The 21,010-nt window shown below is 38.7% G+C and overlaps 1 protein-coding gene across 1 annotated transcript in view; it reads left to right on the forward strand.

Annotated features, from left to right (window-relative positions):
- The window catches only part of LOC128602367 (receptor tyrosine-protein kinase erbB-4-like), a 42,185-nt gene extending 24,365 nt beyond the window's left edge, over positions 1 to 17,820 (forward strand). The window contains exons 11-27 of the mRNA XM_053616126.1: positions 1,562 to 1,652; positions 2,982 to 3,195; positions 7,509 to 7,630; positions 7,895 to 7,988; positions 8,741 to 8,895; positions 9,092 to 9,136; positions 9,339 to 9,471; positions 9,633 to 9,755; positions 9,852 to 9,950; positions 10,805 to 10,990; positions 12,979 to 13,135; positions 13,237 to 13,311; positions 13,401 to 13,547; positions 15,103 to 15,200; positions 15,311 to 15,445; positions 15,995 to 16,271; positions 16,976 to 17,820. Coding sequence (XP_053472101.1) covers positions 1,562 to 1,652; positions 2,982 to 3,195; positions 7,509 to 7,630; positions 7,895 to 7,988; positions 8,741 to 8,895; positions 9,092 to 9,136; positions 9,339 to 9,471; positions 9,633 to 9,755; positions 9,852 to 9,950; positions 10,805 to 10,990; positions 12,979 to 13,135; positions 13,237 to 13,311; positions 13,401 to 13,547; positions 15,103 to 15,200; positions 15,311 to 15,445; positions 15,995 to 16,271; positions 16,976 to 17,820 — 2,996 coding nt within the window. The remainder of the gene's footprint in view (positions 1 to 1,561; positions 1,653 to 2,981; positions 3,196 to 7,508; positions 7,631 to 7,894; positions 7,989 to 8,740; positions 8,896 to 9,091; positions 9,137 to 9,338; positions 9,472 to 9,632; positions 9,756 to 9,851; positions 9,951 to 10,804; positions 10,991 to 12,978; positions 13,136 to 13,236; positions 13,312 to 13,400; positions 13,548 to 15,102; positions 15,201 to 15,310; positions 15,446 to 15,994; positions 16,272 to 16,975) is intronic.
- Positions 17,821 to 21,010: the final 3,190 nt, after the last annotated feature.

Consider the following 21,010-nt stretch of genomic DNA (forward strand, 5'->3'; position numbering starts at 1 on the left):
AATAAACTGAAGCGCTTCCTTCATAATGACAATGCTGGCAGGAAGGAAGAGCAATGAGACCCTTCCCCCTCCCCCCCTCCTCCTCTGTTTATTGATCATTTTAACGCTGAAAAATTACAGCCAGTAATATTAAAACTCTTCGTAGGCGTCCTCGTATAAAATTGAGGCTCTAAATATCTTCCTCGCACTTTTACTGTAGTATCCAGTATACTATTTTTCTAAATTGTTTATGATGCCATATATATATATATATATATATATATATATATATATATATATATATATATATATATATACACACACACTGCCATATACTATATATTGAGTCTCCAAAGTTTCATCGGTTTTCCTGACAGGAAAGTGCGCCATAGTTTCTCAGCCTGCTTTAAAAAACTTTGAAGAAGTTAAGATTAATGTCAATTGAATATATGAAGTAATAACCAAATATAATTCGAATACATAGATGTTTACTGTATTTGTGATTTTGATTTGCTTAAATAAACAAAACTGTACACGTTTTAGCTCATTTGTACTTTCCTTTACGATGATGGCCGGTTTTTCTATATCAGCAGCTCTGGAACTCTGGAACTCCTTTTTTTAGTGTTGTTTATTAGCAAAGAAACAAAGAAGAATGTTTTATGAGGAAACGTTTCTTTAACGTGCCATTTTTGTCTTATTAACTTATTAAAAACTGAGGAAATGTGAGGGAACGACTGTTTATAGTTAGCGCCACGAACATAATTGACAACAGCCCTGCTGAAAAAACCCCCCCAAAACCCCAATTGAAACCATTACAGAAAATCGAGTGGTTTCCACTACAAATACCATTAAAACCATTAACAAATGTAGTGTATTTTATGCCATATTCTATAAGGATTTAATGCTTTTGTATTCGTCTCCACTAGACATAAACATGCCACTGATACAACCCAACAGATTACCAGTACAGACCCACAATGACCATTATAGTTTCCATTAAAACCAATACAATTCCCATTAGAGTTCGCAGTAATGGTTTCTATAGTTTTTTTTTTTTTTAGCAGGGAGAAGCTAGCTTGTCGTTTGCGTATGTTCCACAAGTTAAAATGCAACTATAATTAGATATATATAATTGTGATGGTTGGTATATTGCTGTGTTGTATGAGGATTAACAGATTTCAGGGATGATATTATAGGAAAATAATCAACTTTCAGGTGGTAAGAGTAACTGCATCATGGGTTATTTTAACATAACGGCATAACCATGCTGCTTGACGTGAATAAATAGTGGCCTTTCCCGATCTTCGTAGACGTACGAACGATCGTATTTATATGTTAAATATTTTCCTCCGTAAATATTGACATATCTTTTTCATTTTATTTATTTATTTTTTTTTAATAGAAAGCTTACAGTCAAGGTTGCCAGGTTTTAGCTCAATCCCCACTTCAACTATTCTACTATAAAAGACTCCAAAAAGTCTTGCCATTAACAGTGGTTCTCAGCATTCCTGACACTCGCAAAGTTATATCCGTTAAAAAAAAAATAATACATGCTGATTTGATGTTTGTCTTCCTGTTTCAGGATACCTGAATATCCAGTCATGGCCAGAGAACATGACAGATTTCAACGTCTTTTCTAACCTTGCTACTATCGGGGGAAGAACGCTCTATAGGTAAGACACTGCTGTACATACTTGTATGTGTGCATAAGTTTGCACCCCCCACGGGATGCTTTGTAAGTTGTCTATAAAAGAAATGTTATAGATACGAAACGCAAGACACAGTCGTTCTAATGTTCACTATGTTATAGTTTCCTCAGTAATGACTTACATAGGGACGGATTTCAAACCACGTGTACTCATGGAAACTGTGAAGTTTTCTGTCAAGGAGACGTGTGTTTTTTAACATTTTATGGAAGGAGTCTTCAGTGTCAGCACTGGCTTATAACAGTAAGCGTTTTCTGTCACACTTTGCTTCGTGGTTTCGCTCTTACATCACAAGCTGCGTTTTATTTATTTATTTATTTATTTGTGTTGCTGATTGACTTCAAGTCATTCAGAGAGAGGGGGAAGGGGGGGCAACGCTGGTGAGGGAACAAATCATTACGACTGTTTAGAGCTGGCGTAATGCAAGCAAGAACAGGAAGTAGCTAGTTTCGTGGACATTCCTCAATATGAAAATGTCGATACTGTACTGTATACATGGAGAAAAATGTAAACACCAAGCATACGTTAGGACTACAACAGTTCGGGACGTGCTGATATAGGAACAATAAAATGAAATCAAAACTTCAGGGTGGTAGCAGTGACTTTATTTAACTTTTTTTAGTGTACACACTAGTGGCTATATTTAGGGATCGGCGTAGAGAACATTTTGTATTAGCACTATATTAGGATCCTTCGCTCAAATAATGCCAGGACGATTGAAGGTCATTTGAGTGTCATAGAGACTGAATTGTTGTTGTTTCTAGCCTACAATTTGCATATGTTTATGAATCCCCCTCTATAATTGTGTGTAAATGAGTATAATTACTGTCAGTGACATTAACATTATTTATTTCATTTTAAATTTTTGATAATATTTAAATGTGTAATTCAGAGGTTGTGGTTATGAATGAAGTACATTTTTTTTCTTTAGTATCACCACATGAAGGTGTTGCCCAATCCTGAGTTTTTACATGAATGTTCTGTCTGAATTTTTTATTCATTCAACTTTCTATTTATTTAATGTTTATTTTTTGATTTCAGTGTGTAATCAGAAATTAATTCATAATTAAGAGAACTTGTGCTCTCCTAATTATAGTGTTTCATGTGTGATTAAGAAAAGAAAAAAAAATCATTTCACCATATAAGGGCATTGACATTAGCTTTCAATTTTTTTTCTTTAAATATCCACTGAGTAGAACTTTTCCTTGAAAAGCAGACAGAGTATTAAAAATTCACACACACATTTCACTCACATCTGATACATCGTGGGTTTTTTTGTTTGTTCTTTTCCCACAGTGGTATCTCTCTGCTGATCCTGAAGCAGCTCTGGATCACGTCCCTGAGCTTCCAGTCTCTGCAGGAGATCAGCGCCGGGAACGTGTACATCAGCAACAACAGCCAACTGTGTTTCTACCACACACTGAACTGGACCAGGTTTTTCCGCTCCGGCAGTCAGCGAGCGCTGCTGAACAGCAACAAGGAGACGCAGCAGTGCAGTGAGTCGAGCCGAGTTTCAGTTTATACTTTCACCAGAAACAGTAACAGTAATGGTGTTTTTTTTTTTTTGTTTTGGTCCATGGTGCTTGGACCCCAGAGTTGCTCCTTTGTATATAAACTCTTGTGTTTAAAGCTGTAAAATTAATCAAATGTATGGCATAATGGTGATACTACTACTACTACTACTACTACTACTACTACTACGAATAATAATAATAATATTAACATAAGAATGATCATATGAAGTGATATGTGATTTCTTTTCTCACACATTTTTTAAAAATGTATTTATTTATTTTTTATAATGTTTTCACCTATTTGAAGTATATTCCCATTGATATTTTAGATTTTTTTAGTACACCTGGGTGACTAGGAACAGGAAATTGTGACAAAACCATTACTTCCTGTTTCACAGAGGTATAAATATGAGGTAACACATAGGCCAAATTCCCTTAGTCATTCATAACAATGGGTAAGACCAAGGAATATAGCTGTGATGTTCGGCAAAAGGTTGTTGAGCTTCACACAATGGGGCGTGTCTATAAGAAAATAGCACACGCATTGAAAACGCCCATTTCCACCATCAGGGCAATAATTAAGAAGTTCCAGTCAACTGGAAATGTTATGAATCGACCTGGAATTGGACGTGTGTCTATATTGTCTCAACGCACTGTGAAGAGGACGGTTCGAGTGGATAAAAAATCTCCAAGGATCACAGCTGGAGAATTGCAGAAGTTAGTTGCGTCTTGGGGTCAGAAAGTCTCCAAAACTACAATCAGAAGTCACCTACATCACCACAAGTTATTTGGAAGGGTTTCAAGAAAAAAGCCTCTACTCTCATCCAAAAACAAACTCGAGCGTCTTCAGTGTGCCGACACTACTGGAACTTCAAATGGGATCGGGTTCTATGGTCAGATGAAACCAGAATAGAGCTTTTTGGTAATAAACACCAGAGGAGGTTTTGGAGCACACAGAGAGGTAGCCGTATGGAAAAGTATCTCATGCCCACGGTTAAATATGGAGGGGGATCTTTAATGTTTTGGGGCTGTTTTTCTGCCAGAGGACCTGGACATTTTGTTAGGATACATGACATCATGGACTCTATCAAATATCAACAGATATTAAATGAAAACCTGACTGCCTCTGCCAGAAAGCTTCAAATGGGCCGTGGTTGGATCTTCCAGCAGGACAATGATCCAAAACATCATCAAAATAAACACAGAAATGGTTTACTGACCACAAAATCAAAGTCCTGCCATGACCATTACAGTCCCCTGACCTGAACCCCATAGAAAACCTGTGGGGTGAACTGAAGAGGAGAGTCCACCAGCGTGGACCTCCAAATGTGAAGGATCTGGAGAGATTCTGTATGGAGGAACGCTCTCAGATCCCTCGCCATGTATTCACCAACCTCATCAGGCATTATAGGAGAAGACTCAGAGCTGTTATCTTGGCAAAGTGAGGTAGCAGAAAGTATTGACTAAAAGGACGGCAATAATTGTCGCACACTTATATTTAACATATATATATATATATATGGATAAGCCTGTGTTGTGTTTGCAATTGTTTGATATCCATGAGAGCAGAGAATTTTAGTGATTTTTTTAACGAAAAAAAAAAAAATCCAAGGGTTAAACAATAAAGACAAATTTTCACTGCCTTCTTTGCTCATATTTAGCAAGGGTGCCAATATTAGTGGATGGCACTGTACATGTAATATTATAAGAGATATGATACAAGATAGCATGTACAAATGGAGCTTGTACTAATGTAATAAAAAAACACTGGTGATTAAAAAAGTCATAATCTATATTTGGGTTCATACTGCACCTGGATTAAAAAAAAACCCAACTTATTATTTTTAGTATATAATATAGCATATTTCATTTTTTATAACGTCATAATACATTTACCTGCAAGTGTCTTACTATAACATTAATGCTTACATGAATGTGCTTTTAAAGCCTAATAACAGAAATTTAAAGATGAGGGGGGAAAACAATAAACCTCTTAGAATGACTGAGCTGCAACAATGCATTGCTCCACTAGGGGGCTCTGTTGGAACTTACTGAGTTCCAACAGAGCCTGAACTGAGAAATGGACTGGTGATTTACTCTAATGGACTGGTGATCCATCCAGGGTGTATTCCAGCTTCCCACAGAGATAGACTCCGGACCAACCCCCCACCCCATACTGCACCCTGACCGGAATAAATATATTCATAATTCATAATCAGAATAAATACAAGGAATCCTCTCCATCATTTATGATGAGACATGCCATTTGTTCTCCATCCTCCCCAACGCTGTTCGTAACTCTCAGCCATTTTGTTTTCTGAAGGGTTTAATAGTGGGAGGATGTTTCTCATCTTGTGAGAATGTGCTTTTCGTTATTGATAGTAAGTGAGATTAAACAGGAAAAGTTCATCATTTATTATAAGAAACGGTTTGTGGTTTGTTTGTGGATCATCAACAACGTCAATAACACACGATAACTAATGAAAAGGTTTGGAAGATTTAAAAAAAAATAAAAATTGTATGCATACAGTACAGTATGGAATAACGTTAGGGCAGCCTTATAGGTTTCATTATTTACAGTAAATGAGAATAAATGCTATGTTTATTTGTTTGTTTATTTGTTTGTTTGTTTGTTTGTTAAATATCACTTCTAAAGGTTTTTTTTGTCTGTTTATTTAGGTGGATTGTGCTGTTTCTTATCCTGATAGGATAAGTTCTCATTTATTTATTAATTGCTTTGTTTGTTTGTTTGTTTGTTTGTGTGATGTCATATTTATTTATATATTTTTCACTTATATGTGTTTGTGTGGTTTTATCTGCTGCTGTTTATTTTTTTGTTTATTTATATCGCGCCTAAACGCTAAACAAGTGTTTGTGTTTTTTGTTTTGTTTTGTTTGACTTTTTTATTTAGTTTTATCTTAATTTTTTATTTGGGTGGGGAGGGAGGGGGAGTGGCTTTTTCCTTATCTTTTCATTATTTATAGTAAGTGAGATTAAATAGGATATTTAAACATATTTGGTTGTTTTGTTTAGTTTATATTTCTTATTTGTTTCTTGTCATTTCTTATGCTTTCGTTGTTTATAGCACGTGGGATTAAGCGCGAGATTTATTTATATATTATGTTGGTTTGTTTACATTGCTCGTAAAATGTTGGACTATTTTGTTTATTCTCTTTTTCGGGGGCATGGGGGTGGGGTCGTAACTTTTCGTTGTTTATTACATTTAAGTGGGATTAAATGGGATATTATTTATTGATTTATTTGTTTTAAAAAAAATCTTTGTTGCTTAAAATCTGGACCTTTTTTTTTTATTTGTTTTGTTTTGTTTAGTTCTATAATATTTTTTTTTTGTTTGGCAGGGGTGGGGTGGGTGTTTATAGTAAGCGGTACTAAATGACATAATGACATGTTATTTTGCTTTTTAATCTTTCCCAATAACAGTACAATCTTTGTTTTATATTGCCGCTAAATGCTCCAGACTCCAGACTTTATTTATTTATTTATTTATTTATTTATTTATTCATTTATTTATTTAATACATTTTTATAAGGTATTAATTACGTTAATTAATTATTTAATTTCAGTGTGAATTTTTTTTATTATTATTTTATTTTTATTACTCCCATTACTGCAGATTTTCCCCTAAACTCAGGACCGGTGTTCCGTTGAGCCACTTATTTTTTAATGTATTTATTTTTAATTTTATTTTTTATTTTTTAAGGTGTTTCTTGTAAAACGGACTCACATTTACATTTAAATTGAAAATGGATAAAAGAAATCGATATTCATTTCTCTTTAAATCTTTTAAACACTCTGATTTAGTAAACATGATTTTGCACAGAACACACACACACACACACACACACGGCGCTAAATCCATTGAGACTGAAGACGTGCGGCTCACGGTCAGCTGTCAGAGTGACGAGTGTGGGATAAAGACGTTATTGATTCAGCGACAGCGCTGAGTTCAGCAGTGTATTCATGTGTATTAGTGTGTATTCGTGTGTGTGTGCGTGTGTGGGTAAAACAGATCACAGGAAGTGTGCGCTCATACACAGCTGACAGGGTAATGTGTAGTTTGTCTTATTTAAGAAAGTTGTTGTGTAATTATATTGTCTCTCAGCCCGGGGAACCTCGAGGAACAAAACGGATGGTATTTAATTTGAATTAAATGAACCTTTAATTTTTACATTTTATTTATTTACTTATTTATTTACAGAGCAGCGTGTGTGTCATACATCGGGGTCCCAGTCCTGACTAGTGTGTGTGTGTGTGTGTGTGTGTGTGTGTTTTCCAGTTACAGAGCAGCGTGTGTGTGATAAGCTGTGTTCAGAAGCAGGATGTTGGGGTCCCGGTCCGGACCAGTGTGTGTCCTGTAGGTACTACAGTCGAGGGAGGACATGCGTGAAGTCCTGCAACGTCTACCACGGGTCAGTGTGATTACTAATCCCCGTGTCACCACCCTGGCAGAGGTAGATGGTTTCTGAAGCTCTGCTGGTTACTAGTTTCAGGTCCAGGTCCCAGGTCACTTTAGCGAGCAATGAACACTTTAACATCCTAAACATTAAAAGTCAGCACTTTGCTAGACAGAAAGCAAATAAATAAAAAAGAAGCTAAGGTTATAAGGAACGAGCACTAGCAGTGGCTTAAATGGCTTAAAAATGTTCTACGGTCGTGCCTGATTTGTGTTACAGAGATGTTCGGGAGTTCATCAACGGGTCAACGTGCGTGGAATGCGACCGGCAGTGTGAGAAAGCCGGAGATAAAACGCTGACGTGCCACGGACCAGTAAGAAAAAAACAACTTCTACTAACTGCTGCGTGGATAGAAGTTAATATCACTTATTTATGAGGACGAGGCATCGTTTGCCTGCGTAACGAATCTGGGATCAAAGCACTGTTTGTTTTTTTTTTCTTCAAATTCATCTTCAGAACCACAGCGCTTCAGTAGATAAACTTTTTTTATTTATTTATTTATTTGAAAAAAAGCAGCAATGAAACTATTTTTGCTCTTTTTTTTCCCCCCCCAGATAGGCTCATGAATAATTACCGGAAAATAATTATAGTCATTTTTTGTTTTTTTGGAGGGTAAATGAGGCAGCAACCATCAATTTCCCTCGCAGTATGAGTTAACGCTTGTCCGTTTATTTGTGTAAAAATCTATCATTAATGATTTTAAAAGCGTGTCAACTCCTGGAAACGAACCGACAACGTGGCATGATGACTTGGAGAACTCCAAGTATCGCTCGTGAAAAAAAAAAAGTGCTTCTTTTATTTTGTATTTATTTATTTATTTATTTATTTATTTATGTTGTTATACTGTAGGCGACATTACTGTGTGATTGACGTGGCGTTACCTCACTGTTACCTCGATATAGTTGATCATTTTCCTATAGCTGCGTGTCCAGACGTGTTTTATTCCACTTGCGCCACAGCAATTTTCCGACAATCACGACGTCAAGAATAACACATCGCTTCGTATCCGTTTATAGTTACGTTTAACGTGAACCCGCCGTGTTTCTCTGTCGTTTCTCACTTTAGGGTCCGGATCACTGTACGAAGTGTGTTCATCTTAAAGACGGACCGAACTGTGTGGAGAAATGTCCTAACGGCCTGCAGGGAGCCGACAGCTTCATTTTCAAATACGCCGAAGCCAACAGTGAGTGCCAACCCTGCCACCCCAACTGCACCCAGGGGTAAGTGTTATTACTGTATTCATGGAATAATAGGATTGAATGTGAACTGAGTTTATTATTATTATTATTATTACTATTATTTCAGGTATTCTTTTTAAACTTTAATAACTAGTTTTGAGAGAAAGAATTGATTGATTGATTGATTGATTGATTGATTCATCGACTGATTTGATTCGTTGCTTTCTTTTACTTACAGCTGCACTGGATCCCACATCCAGGACTGCGTTGGATTGCTGGACAGGTGCGACACGTCTCAGAGCTGATATTACTGTTAGAACCGTTCTGTTGTTACTGATGCATCATGCTAACAGCAGGAATAATTAGTTCTACTTCCTGTCATTCCGGACGTCCGGTCGAGCTTTCCCGTTTGCCCGAATGTCGTGTGACTGTGTCCTTGACCTTGCATGGTTTTAACACCTTAAATTGATTTATTTCTTTTTCAGTACCCCACTGATTGTAGCTGCAATGATAGTCGGACTGTTTGTGGTTGTCGTCATTGCCCTCGGTTTGGCCATTTTCGTCAGACGCAGCAGAATCAAGAAGAAGAGAGCTCTGCGTCGCTTCCTAGACACCGAGGTTAGAAGAGGAAAGACAATTCTCTAGGTTTTCTTATTGTAATAACTGATCTAGGATCTGCTGTGTGTGCATGTGTGTGTGTGTGTGTGTAGATGTACTATACTATAGTATGTATGTGAGTGTTATTGTTATAACTGATCTGGGATCTGTGTGTTGACCAGCTCCTGGAGCCTCTTACAGCCAGTGGAACTGCACTGAATCAGGCTCAGCTGCGCTTACTCAAGGAAACTGAACTCAAGAAGGTTAAAATCCTTGGATCTGGAAACTTTGGGACTGTCTACAAGGTAAATATGCTGCGTGCATATGTTTATACACATTTAGTGTATATTCATGGTCTTTGCATGATGTCGTCAATGCGTTTTTATAATTTTATTATTTAGGGCATCTGGAACCCTGAAGGTGAGAGCGTGAAACTCCCAGTGGCCGTAAAAGTCCTCAGTGAAACTACAGGACCGAAAGCCAACGCCAGGTTTATGGACGTAAGTTTAGGATGTATGTAATGCCGATCAGTTTTTTCGTTGCAGTTCTGATTTGCAGGCAGCAGAGGGCGCTAAAAATTACAAAATGCTCATTGAATACATAGGGTTAATTTAGTGCATGTCAGCATGTGTATGTGTATGTGTATGTGAAAATGCAAATATAAAGTCGTCAGTATCACGTTTAACCACATACAGAGACAGATACTATCAACTGAAGTGAGTGTGAACGGTTCAGGCGCATGATATGCGAGTAGCACACACACACACACACACACACACACACACAAACACACGCCCCTTCTGCCTTCCAGGCTTCATAATGTGTCTGTCTGCCTATTGTGTACTGCAAACTAGGATACAAACATCGCATAAGCGTTATTCAAAATACCGAAAACTCTTGCACGCATAATTTACGGTTAAACAGTTCAATTCTATGCTAAGGATGTTCTTCACAGAATCCAAAACATTCTACTCGGAATAGCAATTGATAAATGGATTAATTTATCAAGACCTCGGGTGGTTTTAAAAGAATGCTTTTGTTAAAGCCCCGATCCACAGTTCTCCTTCCATCCTTTGTAAGTTGCAGTGTTACTTTTACTTACTCACACCACCATTATTTAGAATTTTACAAGTAAATCGCCCTGTAATGGACTGACATCCTATCCAGGGTTAATTCTCCTACCTTGCGCCCAATGTTACTGGGATTGATTCTGGTTCTGTCACAACCATGACTAGGATGATGCGGTTGCTGAAGATGAATGTATAAATGAATGACTGCTAGAGCAGTAATCTACCTAAGGTGTTCAGGAAGAACATTAGCAGCAGCATTATTGTTCTGTCCTCCATCTCAACAGATGGTACTATTGATGTCCAGTATGGATCACCCCCATGTGGTGAGATTGCTCGGGGTGTGTATGAGTCCCAACGTGCAGCTAGTGACCCAGCTCATGCCCCATGGCTGCCTGTTGGACTACGTTCACGAGCACGAGGACAAAATCGGCTCTCAGCTGCTGCTTAACTGGTGTATGCAAATTGCCAAGGTAAGAGTGCCCCCATTAGTGCATAGTTTTGATTTGATTTGTTGACGACATGTGGCTGATCAGTTGAAAAACGTCAAATGGGTATGGTATAATGTCGAGAGTACAAAGTGGCAGAAATAAGGTTCCGTAGGGTTTTGGGGCTTACTCTCCTTGTAATCCAGCATGCCCGATACTGCTTTAAAAGGAGCTGAGTTCCTCATCCTATCTTGGTGAGCAAACCCTGGAAAGGTAGTAAAGAATAAGGGAGTGGAAATGAGCTTCCTCCACAGGGTAGCTGGGCTTACACTCTGTGATAGGGTGAGAACCTTAACAATCCAGGGGAGTAGGGCTGCTGTGGCTCGGAATCAAGAGGAACCAGTTGAAGTGGTTCAGGATGCCCCTTGGTCAGCTCCCAGTAGAGCTGTATCAGGCACATCAGACTGCCAGGACCAAAGAACAACAGGACCCAGCAGACCTAGGACCTGCTAGAGAGATATAATATTACACAGTTGGCATGGGAATGACTGGGGATCTTCCAGGAGGAAGATCCCCAGTCATTCCCATTCCCATGCCACAGATCCCAATCTGTGACTGAGGATAGAGAAGTCTGGACTGACCTTTTCAGCTTTTTGCCACTGCAACCCCCATTGGGAAAGGCAGAAGGAAAATAGATGAGATAAGAGAAAGGGAAGGGATGGTATTATGGTGTAGCTTGAAATATGGTAGTCCGATGGGAAAGTGTGCTCAGGTTTGGATGGTGTGCATCCTCAGCTGGGCAGTAGGCTTGGGGAAATCTGTGACCAGTTGCTGTCTTCATCTGTTTTTCTTGGCCACAGATCTTTTCGATTACTGTCTTTGTGGTTATTGGCCATGGTGCTAATCCTGTCCTTGCTGAGACATCCAGCTGGGACTGATAGCCGCCAGCTGCCAAAACACAGGCAGCTGGTAGACCTGCTTCTCTTGTCATGGCTGCAGTCTTCATCCCATGCTGCCTACCCCAGGGCCCAGTCCTGGAAGGAGATTATTGATCCAAAAACCCAGAATCAGATGTGGTGGGTGCACCTGTGATGGAGGCTGAGCCACACATATTCTTCAAGCATAATCTGTGTGAAGGAGGTGTCTTAAACCAGAACTGGTTAATTTTTTTCAGATTTCTTATGCCTTCACTAAATGGACCAACTTACTTTTGGCAATTGGATATGATGTCTATGAACATTAGTATAATTTAGAATCTATTGCTTTACCAGCACTTCCCAGCTTGGCAGAGATGGTCTATCAGCTTGACTAACTTGGCTTGTATGTTGGCAGCTCGTTGCTTGACAGACTAAAATGGATTTTTAAGCATAAGTAGCACTGGTTCTCTGGGTTCAGTAGTACAAACCCCCCAACCCTCAGGCCTTCCATAACTCACCCAGTCAAGCAAGTTCCAAAATTAGGAATCACCTTGTTAGAAAGTTCATCAGACCCATACTTCATCATGGATGGCTACATGATCACTGATTAGTGTGAACTGCTGTCTGGTGTCGTGGTAAATAATGGAGTTTCACAGCTACCTACTTGATTACTAGGAATTCCCCACTCCAAAGCTGGAATTGAGCACTCTGTTGGTGAATTTAGCAATACTACACTAAACCTGGTCTCACAGACGTGTGTCTGCAGGACAAATGACTGGCTGAAGACTGGATTTGGGACCACTGGCACTAAAGTTCTGTCAGACATTGAATGTCAGCTTTAAGTGAATGTCCTTCATTGACTATTGCCCAGGCCTTAGTACTTGATGGGACTGGTATCTTGATGGGAACTTATTTAATGTTGTTTTATATTGGTTCAATAGCAGGGGCATTTGTACTGATCCTCCAAATCTAACAGGTCTGAAGCATAATTATATGAAAGTACAGAGAAAGTTTAACAAGTAGTTATTTTTGTGGGTTCTTTGGAAAAACATCATGATGACCTTAGCACAAAAATGGACCAATTAATATGTGCAAAATTGCTTTAACTATTAACAGGGTATGATGTACTTGGAGGAGAGGAGGTTGGTCCACAGAGACCTGGCTGCTCGTAATATTTTGGTGAAATCTTCAAACCACATCAAGATTACTGACTTTGGGCTTGCTCACCTTCTGGATGCTGACGAGAAGCCTAATAATGCAGATGGAAACAAGGTCAGACTCAAGAGAAGGAAGTTCTAGCTCACACTTGCACAGACACATTGACTTACCATGTTACTATACTTGTATGATAATGTTTTTCTTCCCTTATGCTGATGTCCATCAAGTGGATGGCACTGGAGTGCATTCAGTATAGAAAATTTACACACCAGAGCGATGTCTGGAGCTATGGTAAGAGAGTAACTTTAAAACTTGAAAAGCACATCACTGGCCTCTCTGTCCATTATTTAAAATACATATAACCAGTTTCCTTCTTTCAGGAGTGACGATATGGGAGCTGATTACATTTGGAGGAAAGCCATATGATGGGATTCCTGCTAGTGAGATCCCTGATATTCTGGAGAAAGGAGAACGTCTGCCTCAACCCCCTATATGTACCATAGACGTCTACATTGTCATGGTTAAATGTGAGTCAGTTCTTATACAGTTCATAGATTGAAAAAAAAAATGCTTAATTATCATTTAAGTTACATACTTTCCCACATTCTGTAATGTTATAGCCTAGAATTGAAGTGGGCCTCAATATGCCCTTATAAGCTTTGCACATTGATATTTTTGCCCATTGCTCAAGTTCTGTCACACTGGATGGAGACTGGATGGTGAACAGCAATTTTCATGTCTTGCCGCAGGTTCTCAATAAGCTTGACATCTGGGTTTTGACTGAAATTCTTGGTTTTGAACCATTCCAGTGTAGCTTTGTCAGGAGACCTAAGTCTCTTGCAGACTAGAACAGCTTTTCGTCTACTGTAGGCTTTTCCTGTATTTGGCTTTATCTACTTTGCACTCAACCCTGACAACTTTTCCCAGTCTATGCTAATGAAAAGCATACCCACAACATGATGCTATCACCACCATGCCTCACAGTGAGGCTACCATCTCAGGATGCTGAGCTATGGCTCTCTTGAATTCCTTCAGAGTTACCTTTGGCATCTTGCTTGCTTCTCTGACTAATGCCATTCTTACCTGGTCATTGACTTTGGTGGACAGCCTCCTCTAGATAGCGCTGACGTTGTAACATGGATTTATTGTCAGTCTGTGGGATGGTCAAAGTTTGGGATTTGTAAAAAAAAAATTATATATATATATATATATATATATATATATATATATAACCAAAACCTTATGGATACTTTTTCAGAACTTGTCCTGGAGTTGATAGCTCCTTGGTGTTCATGATGCAGTTTGATTAGATATGTTCTCCGATGACAAACACTGGAGTCTTCCAGAAACAGTTGTATTTATATAGAGAATTGCACACAGGTAGACACAATTCAACTAATAATGTGACTTCTGATTGCAACTGGTTGCACCAAAACTAATTTGGGCATTCACACAATGGAGGTGAATACTTATGCAATCACAAATGAAGTAATTTTTTATTTTTTTTTTTTCAATTTGTAAATAATTTTACAAACTCTATAGATTTTTTCCCCATCACTTTTTTCTACATCACATATAATCCCAGTTAAGTCCATTTCAGTTCCCGGTTGTAACACAACAAAACGTGGAAAAGTCTTTTTTTTCTTTCTCTCTCACAGAGGTTATAGACTAGATCTAGGTTTAACTACGTTATCAGAAGGACATCTTAGATAAATAAAAGACTTTAGTTCTAATTAAAGGTTTTTAATGAGGTTTCTAATTATCCGTGCATTTCTGTTACTAACATGGCTTGAGTAATTGCTGGTTATTTAGACACGGAAGTGAATTGTGGGGAAATAGAGATCAGTGGCGCATGCAAATGAGCTTTCAGAGCGTTCTTATTGTCAACAGCCGGTAATTTGAGTTGATTCCTGAGCCGGGATGTCAGAGAAACAGTGACATCTAATCTACAGGCCGATAGGACCTTTTGTCCGCAGTGTTGTTATGGCATTCAAATAAACCAGTGCAGCTGCATGTGTCAAAGCTGTCACCGACTCACTTCACTCCTTGGCTTATGTTGTCACGTCGTGTAACCACCCCAAGGCTGGATGATCGATGCTGACAGTCGGCCCAGGTTTAAAGAGCTCGCCGCAGAATTCTGCAGGATGGCGAGAGACCCTCAGAGATATCTAGTCATCCAGGTGAGTAAGCTGCAGGAAAATAAGCTGTTTTGTCTTCTTCACTATCTGAGGACACGTTCTGAGACAAAGAGTAATTAGCCATTTATTCATTTATTTATTTATTGTCTCAGGGGGATGACTGCATGAAGCTGCCGAGTCCCAACCACAGTAAATTCTTCCAAAATCTTCTAGAAGAAGACGACTGGGGAGAACTTTTAGATGCTGAGGAATTTTTGGGACCTCACGCATGTCCATCGAGAACACAAGTGCGCGCTCTAATGCTGAGTAGTATCCCAGTACATGTTGAATACTTAATTCTGATTGGCCAGATGTTGATGAATCTCCTGTAACAGCAACTCGTTCCGGCTGAAATTCAGATCACAGGTTTATAGGCGGTGTTTTATAGGAGTCTCTTGTGCACTGTAACAGTAAGAAATAAAGCCATAATAAAGTTTTGCTCCACGGGAAAGTTTTTCAACCAACACTTTGTAAATGTTCCACTACATTACATTTAATGATAAATGGATAAAAATGACAACATGTTGTTCGTCAATAATAAAAAAATTTGTTAGTGTTGGTAAATTACTGTAATATAAGAGAATAAAGCATTATCTATTGGAAAGCGAATTCAGAACATTCATCCTGTACCACTTTCTGATACTAGGTACAGAAAGTTTATTTATTTGTTATAAATCATGAATGAGACTAAATAGCAATAAAGCTAAAGCGTGCCATTATAAAGTAAATGTGTCTCAGAGAAACACGTCTGCAAAGGAAAAAAACGTTTCAACAGTCTTTCTTTTTCCACTGAACAGAACCATTTTCGGAATCATGAAGGACCTCGTAGCCCAAAGGAATCAGCAGGGGGACGTTCCCAGGTATCATTCGGCCCAACTGGAACCCAGCAGGCGGCTCTCAGTTCACAGGACGGTGACAAAAACGTGAAGAAGCAGCCCAGTGCTGGATTTGTGGAGGGCAGCAGCAGCCAGGGCTACAGTGCAGATCCTGTGAACTTCCTGCCGGAGAGAACACAGCGGGGGAAAGCTGATGAGGACGGATATGTGGCGCTCAGAAAGGACAACAGCTCATCAGGTAGAAAGAATCTTCTTGTGTTCGAGGCAGACAAATGATGCGTTTATTATCAAGATCACCAGGCAAGCGGAAGCTCCAGTGTGCTGCCTAGTTCTATGTTTTGTTTGCTTGGAAGCTTAATTGATGAGGCTAAAAAAAAAATGGTAGATGGTTATGAAATAACATATATGGTGGTTAGCTAGCTAAATGCAGTTATAAAGACTCAGGGAAACAATTTCCCAGCAAGGGGATGAGCATGTCACCATCCTCTCTTGATACATTTTTTGATGCTGTGTACTTGACATTCACAGAGGTGTTGGCAAATGTTTCAGCTGTCTGCTGGGGTGTTCTCTGCTCACATCACAAGTACAAACATTATTTGAACCTGGGGCATTGTCATGCTGGAACAGGTTTGGGTCTCTTAGTTCCAGTAAAGGGAACTTGTAAGGCTACAGCATTCTAGACAATTGTGTGCTTCCAATTTTGTTTATGGGAAGAACCACGTATGAGTGTGATGGTCAGGTGGCCACAAACGTTTGATGACTAAGAAAATGGATAGCACAGTAAAACCCTGTAAAACAATTATTTGCATATTGTGGGGCCAGTTGTTTGTGGACCACTGTATAAGATAGCATGAAGAGGTCACTAGCGTTCAACCCTTAAGAATAAGCAACCTGTTCTTATTTGATTTAGGGTAGTGATGCTTTGTCTTTTCATCTTCTTAGATCATCGGAACGCTGTTGAAGAGAACCCTTTTGTTACACTAAGAAAAACTTTGGAAATTCAGGCACTGGACAACCCGGCATACCACAGCACATTTGATGGACCGCCTAAGGTTGATGAGAAGTACAATAACGAACCTGTTTATCTCAATACTTTCCACAACAAAGGCAATATAAACAAAGCGATTCTGAAGAAAAATGAAGTTTCTGCGCCATTACAATTCACAACAGCAGCCAGCACGACTATCAGCCACGTACCACTAACTGCACAGGCAAAAGAAGGACGATCCCATTACAACAGCCAAGGAGCACATGTTCATTTCTCAATTCCACCAATACATCATCCTCAAAGTGAACCAATGAGCCACAATGTCCATCATACACATTCTGCCCATGGTTTCCATGTAAATCCCAGCAAATCTGTATCCTCAAATCAGACTTGCCTTTTAAACCACCAAGTCCAGCCTGGTCCTGTAGATCCACTCGTGCTTATGGCAAAGCCCGTAGCTGCTGGTAAAAGTGGGCTCTCAGGCCATCCGATCCACTCAGGCAGCATTACCCAACAAGTTCATCCTGGAATGATCCTGGTTGACAAGAAGTACTGGAAGACCTTTGACAACCCAGAGTACTGGCAACATAGTCTTCCGCTCAAATCGTCCCAAGGGAACCTTCATAGCTCCTCCCAGAGCTGCCATTCAAGCCTCTACAGACAAAGTCTCAGCAAGCAGAACGGCTGTGTCCGGTCCAGTGTTACCAAGAACCTAGATTATACTCCAGAATCTGAAGCCATGAGGCCAGGAACAAGTTTGCCTCCTCCACCATACCGCCAGAGAAACACTGTAGTGTAATATCATAATCATCTATGTTCTCCAGAGCCTGATTCCATGACCAGCAGGCCATTTTTTTCCCACACATTTCTGAATGATACTGTTCCTGATTTCCAAACCTTTCCCAGTGTCAGTGGGAATACCAGTTCAGTTAGGTATCATTCCAAGAATACTGCCTTCCTTCCAGCCATTCTATATAAGTTAATGTTTAGCAGTCCTGACTAGGTTAACGAGTCTTCATTTGTGATGTTAATTATGACACGGTCCAGCTATGAAAAAGGCAAACATAGACCTTTGAAACCGGACATCCTTTGCCAAGAAAGATACTGTATTATTTTTTTTTAAGGTTGCAAACACCATTGGCAAAACTAGCATGTTTAAGAGCAAACCTGGATATTAGCCCAATGTGATAATTTTTCATTTACTCTCTGTGAGAGTGTGTCCAAAGTGCCATATTGACTGATTTATGGATGGTATGTCCCCCCCCCCCCCCATATTTAATGCTCTTCTTGCATGTTATGCTACATTTGCTGTTACGCTTGTCAAATTCTTTGTGGGTTGCTAGATTTTATTCTGAGCAAACCAGGACATCTTTCAGACATGGAGTGGATGCCTATTGCCCTTGAGGGGGTAAAAAATACAGGCATTGCAGAGCCACTGGAAGACATGGATAAATATGGTTGTGTTTGATAATGTATTAACTTAACATTTTTAAGTCTTCTTTTACACCTCTATAAATACATACACACACGATATTTAATTAGCCTTGGTGTTTTTCTTCTGTCTGTTTCCCTTCTGCTCATGTACAATTGTATCTTCTTTTTTTATATATATATATATAAAAAAATACTAAATAAATGTCTTATTTAATGTAAAACCTGTCAGGCTGTTTGAGTCTCAGGTTACATTATGTGGCATTTACTCCATTATAGACACAATCAAGGCGATGTTTGAGACAAAAATATGAGATGTTTCAATTTTAAGGGAAATTACTGTGTGCAAATTTCATGCCACATGCCTTTGTTTTGGTTCTAGTTTTGTCTTTGCCCCCGTGCTATCAATTGTTTTTTTTTGCCCTAATGTGTTCACCTGTGCTGTGTTAAGTCCTCGATTAGCCTATTAGTCTGTTCATACCCTGTTGCCTCTTAGTATGTTTGCCTTGCTATTTGGTGGACTTTGAACCATGATGATCCCCTAAGTGTTTCATCATTTTCCTACACCGCATCAATTTGTCAAGGATTACAATTTTTATATATTAAAGAGCAACACATTTTACCCTGTACTTTTTTTTTTAAACCATTTTATTTAGATGTTTAATGTTCTACGAGACAAGCTAGCTATGTTATAGCACCTATAAATGCCTATTCCTTCACCAACCTCTCATTTTTCTCTCTTTTGAAATGACTTTTCACACACACAAAGAAACCACAAAGCATAAACTGCTGTCTTGAAAACCTCACTATGGCAGAAAATGCTAAATGTTAATGTTAAGCGTTAAATAAAATGTCTCCTCATCACAGAAACTTGTGTGTAACACCATATAAGTTGTTAATATAGAAACCAGTCAGTTTTGAGAATTGAACAGTACTGTGGTGTAAAAGTCAACATGTGATACGCATCTTTTTCCAGTGTTGTGAGCACTGACCTTACTAGCATTAGGTGTTCAAACCATCAACATTCGATACATTGATTAGCTGAATATTTTCCAAAAACTAGCCATTGGATGCTGAAGATATTAGCAGTTCGACCAAGATTCATGAAGAAAAAAAGGTCCACTGAACTTACTTACTGACTGCTGCAGAGTGTGACATTTTAAGGAGAAAGCCACACAAATCTAGGAGAAAATAAGCAGCATGCATCATTGTCTCTGAGCAATCACTGTTCTCGTCTTAGTGGAACTCCTGCTATTTGCACACTGAGTGGGCTGTAATGAAATCCAGAGAATAAGGCCTGCAGGTCCTTGGCTCTATATCATACAGCGAAATGCCATCGTGTGAACAGGGAAATGGTCCGTGATGCATTTAGAATAGATTATAAGAGACATCTTTTTGGTGTTTGGACCTACTTGGAGATGATCAAGTATCCAAAAATATGCTAGCATTCAACAATGGATCCTAGTGCTAGGGTAAAAATAAAACCTGTTCATATTGTTACTGACATTTTGGCGTTTTTGGTTTTGCCAAAATAAAAAAAAAAACATGGCCAATGTCTCGCTTCATACTGTATCTTCACTACAAAGGTTTTATCCAAAGGAAAGGAGGACATCAGAGAATATAGCATTTTAATTCAAGACGATAAACAGAAATTTTTATGGATAACAGGTAAGATATAAGCTTAGCCGAACAGTGCTTGGTCAGCTTATCCTTCAAACTGTAGGCATGTTTACTTTTATTACATACTGTAACTTGTGCCTATAAGTAACTATCAGAGCTTGATATAAAACAATAAAATGCAAAATAACGGAATGCGCTGGATCAAATGCTATTTTATAAGCTGCTACATATTGAGGGCGGAAGCCGTACTGTTAAGTGAAACCAAATTTCCAGTGCTGAATGTGATAATTACAGCCATTCATACAGCAAAATATTGGCAATATTCTAGACTCCTTATATGTTTACTTCAGTGCTATCTTCTCATTCACCTAGCATCGTATTCATCTTTTTTTTATTTTTCATTTCTTTGCTTTGCTATCATATTTCTGTTTTATTTATCTCGATGAACAGACCAGAAAATCAGCTTAAATTTTGTTACAAATTACAATTACAGAAAATTGCAGTTACTTTATTGTAATTTCTGGTGAACAATTAATTGAGAGCAATAGATATGAAAAAAAGGATATCACTAATAAAAAAACCCCCAAAAAACCTTCTCCATGTTTTTTTGTACTCCAAGTGTAGATGGTTTCTCAGCAGACAGAAGACTCAGAGATGGCTTCGGAAATAAACACACCCAAGCTGCTACACATTCCAGAGGCTTTGTCAAAGGTTTTCGATAGATACGGCAGGTCTGAAAATCCAATAAAAAAAGAAGTCGTTCAAAGCAGGTTTCTATGGATTCAAGCAGCCGTGCACAGATATTTGCAGACCCCCCCCCCTTCCAAAAAAATAAATAAATAAAAAGACATTCTTTTCTTATCAGGCGTGAATGGGTCTGGACAATTATTGTTTATAGAGCACAAAAAACAGAAAAAATATCCTGAAAGGAAATTGTG

The sequence above is a fragment of the Ictalurus furcatus genome, chromosome 26 (genome assembly GCF_023375685.1).
Source record: "Ictalurus furcatus strain D&B chromosome 26, Billie_1.0, whole genome shotgun sequence".
Classification (NCBI taxonomy): domain Eukaryota; kingdom Metazoa; phylum Chordata; class Actinopteri; order Siluriformes; family Ictaluridae; genus Ictalurus; species Ictalurus furcatus.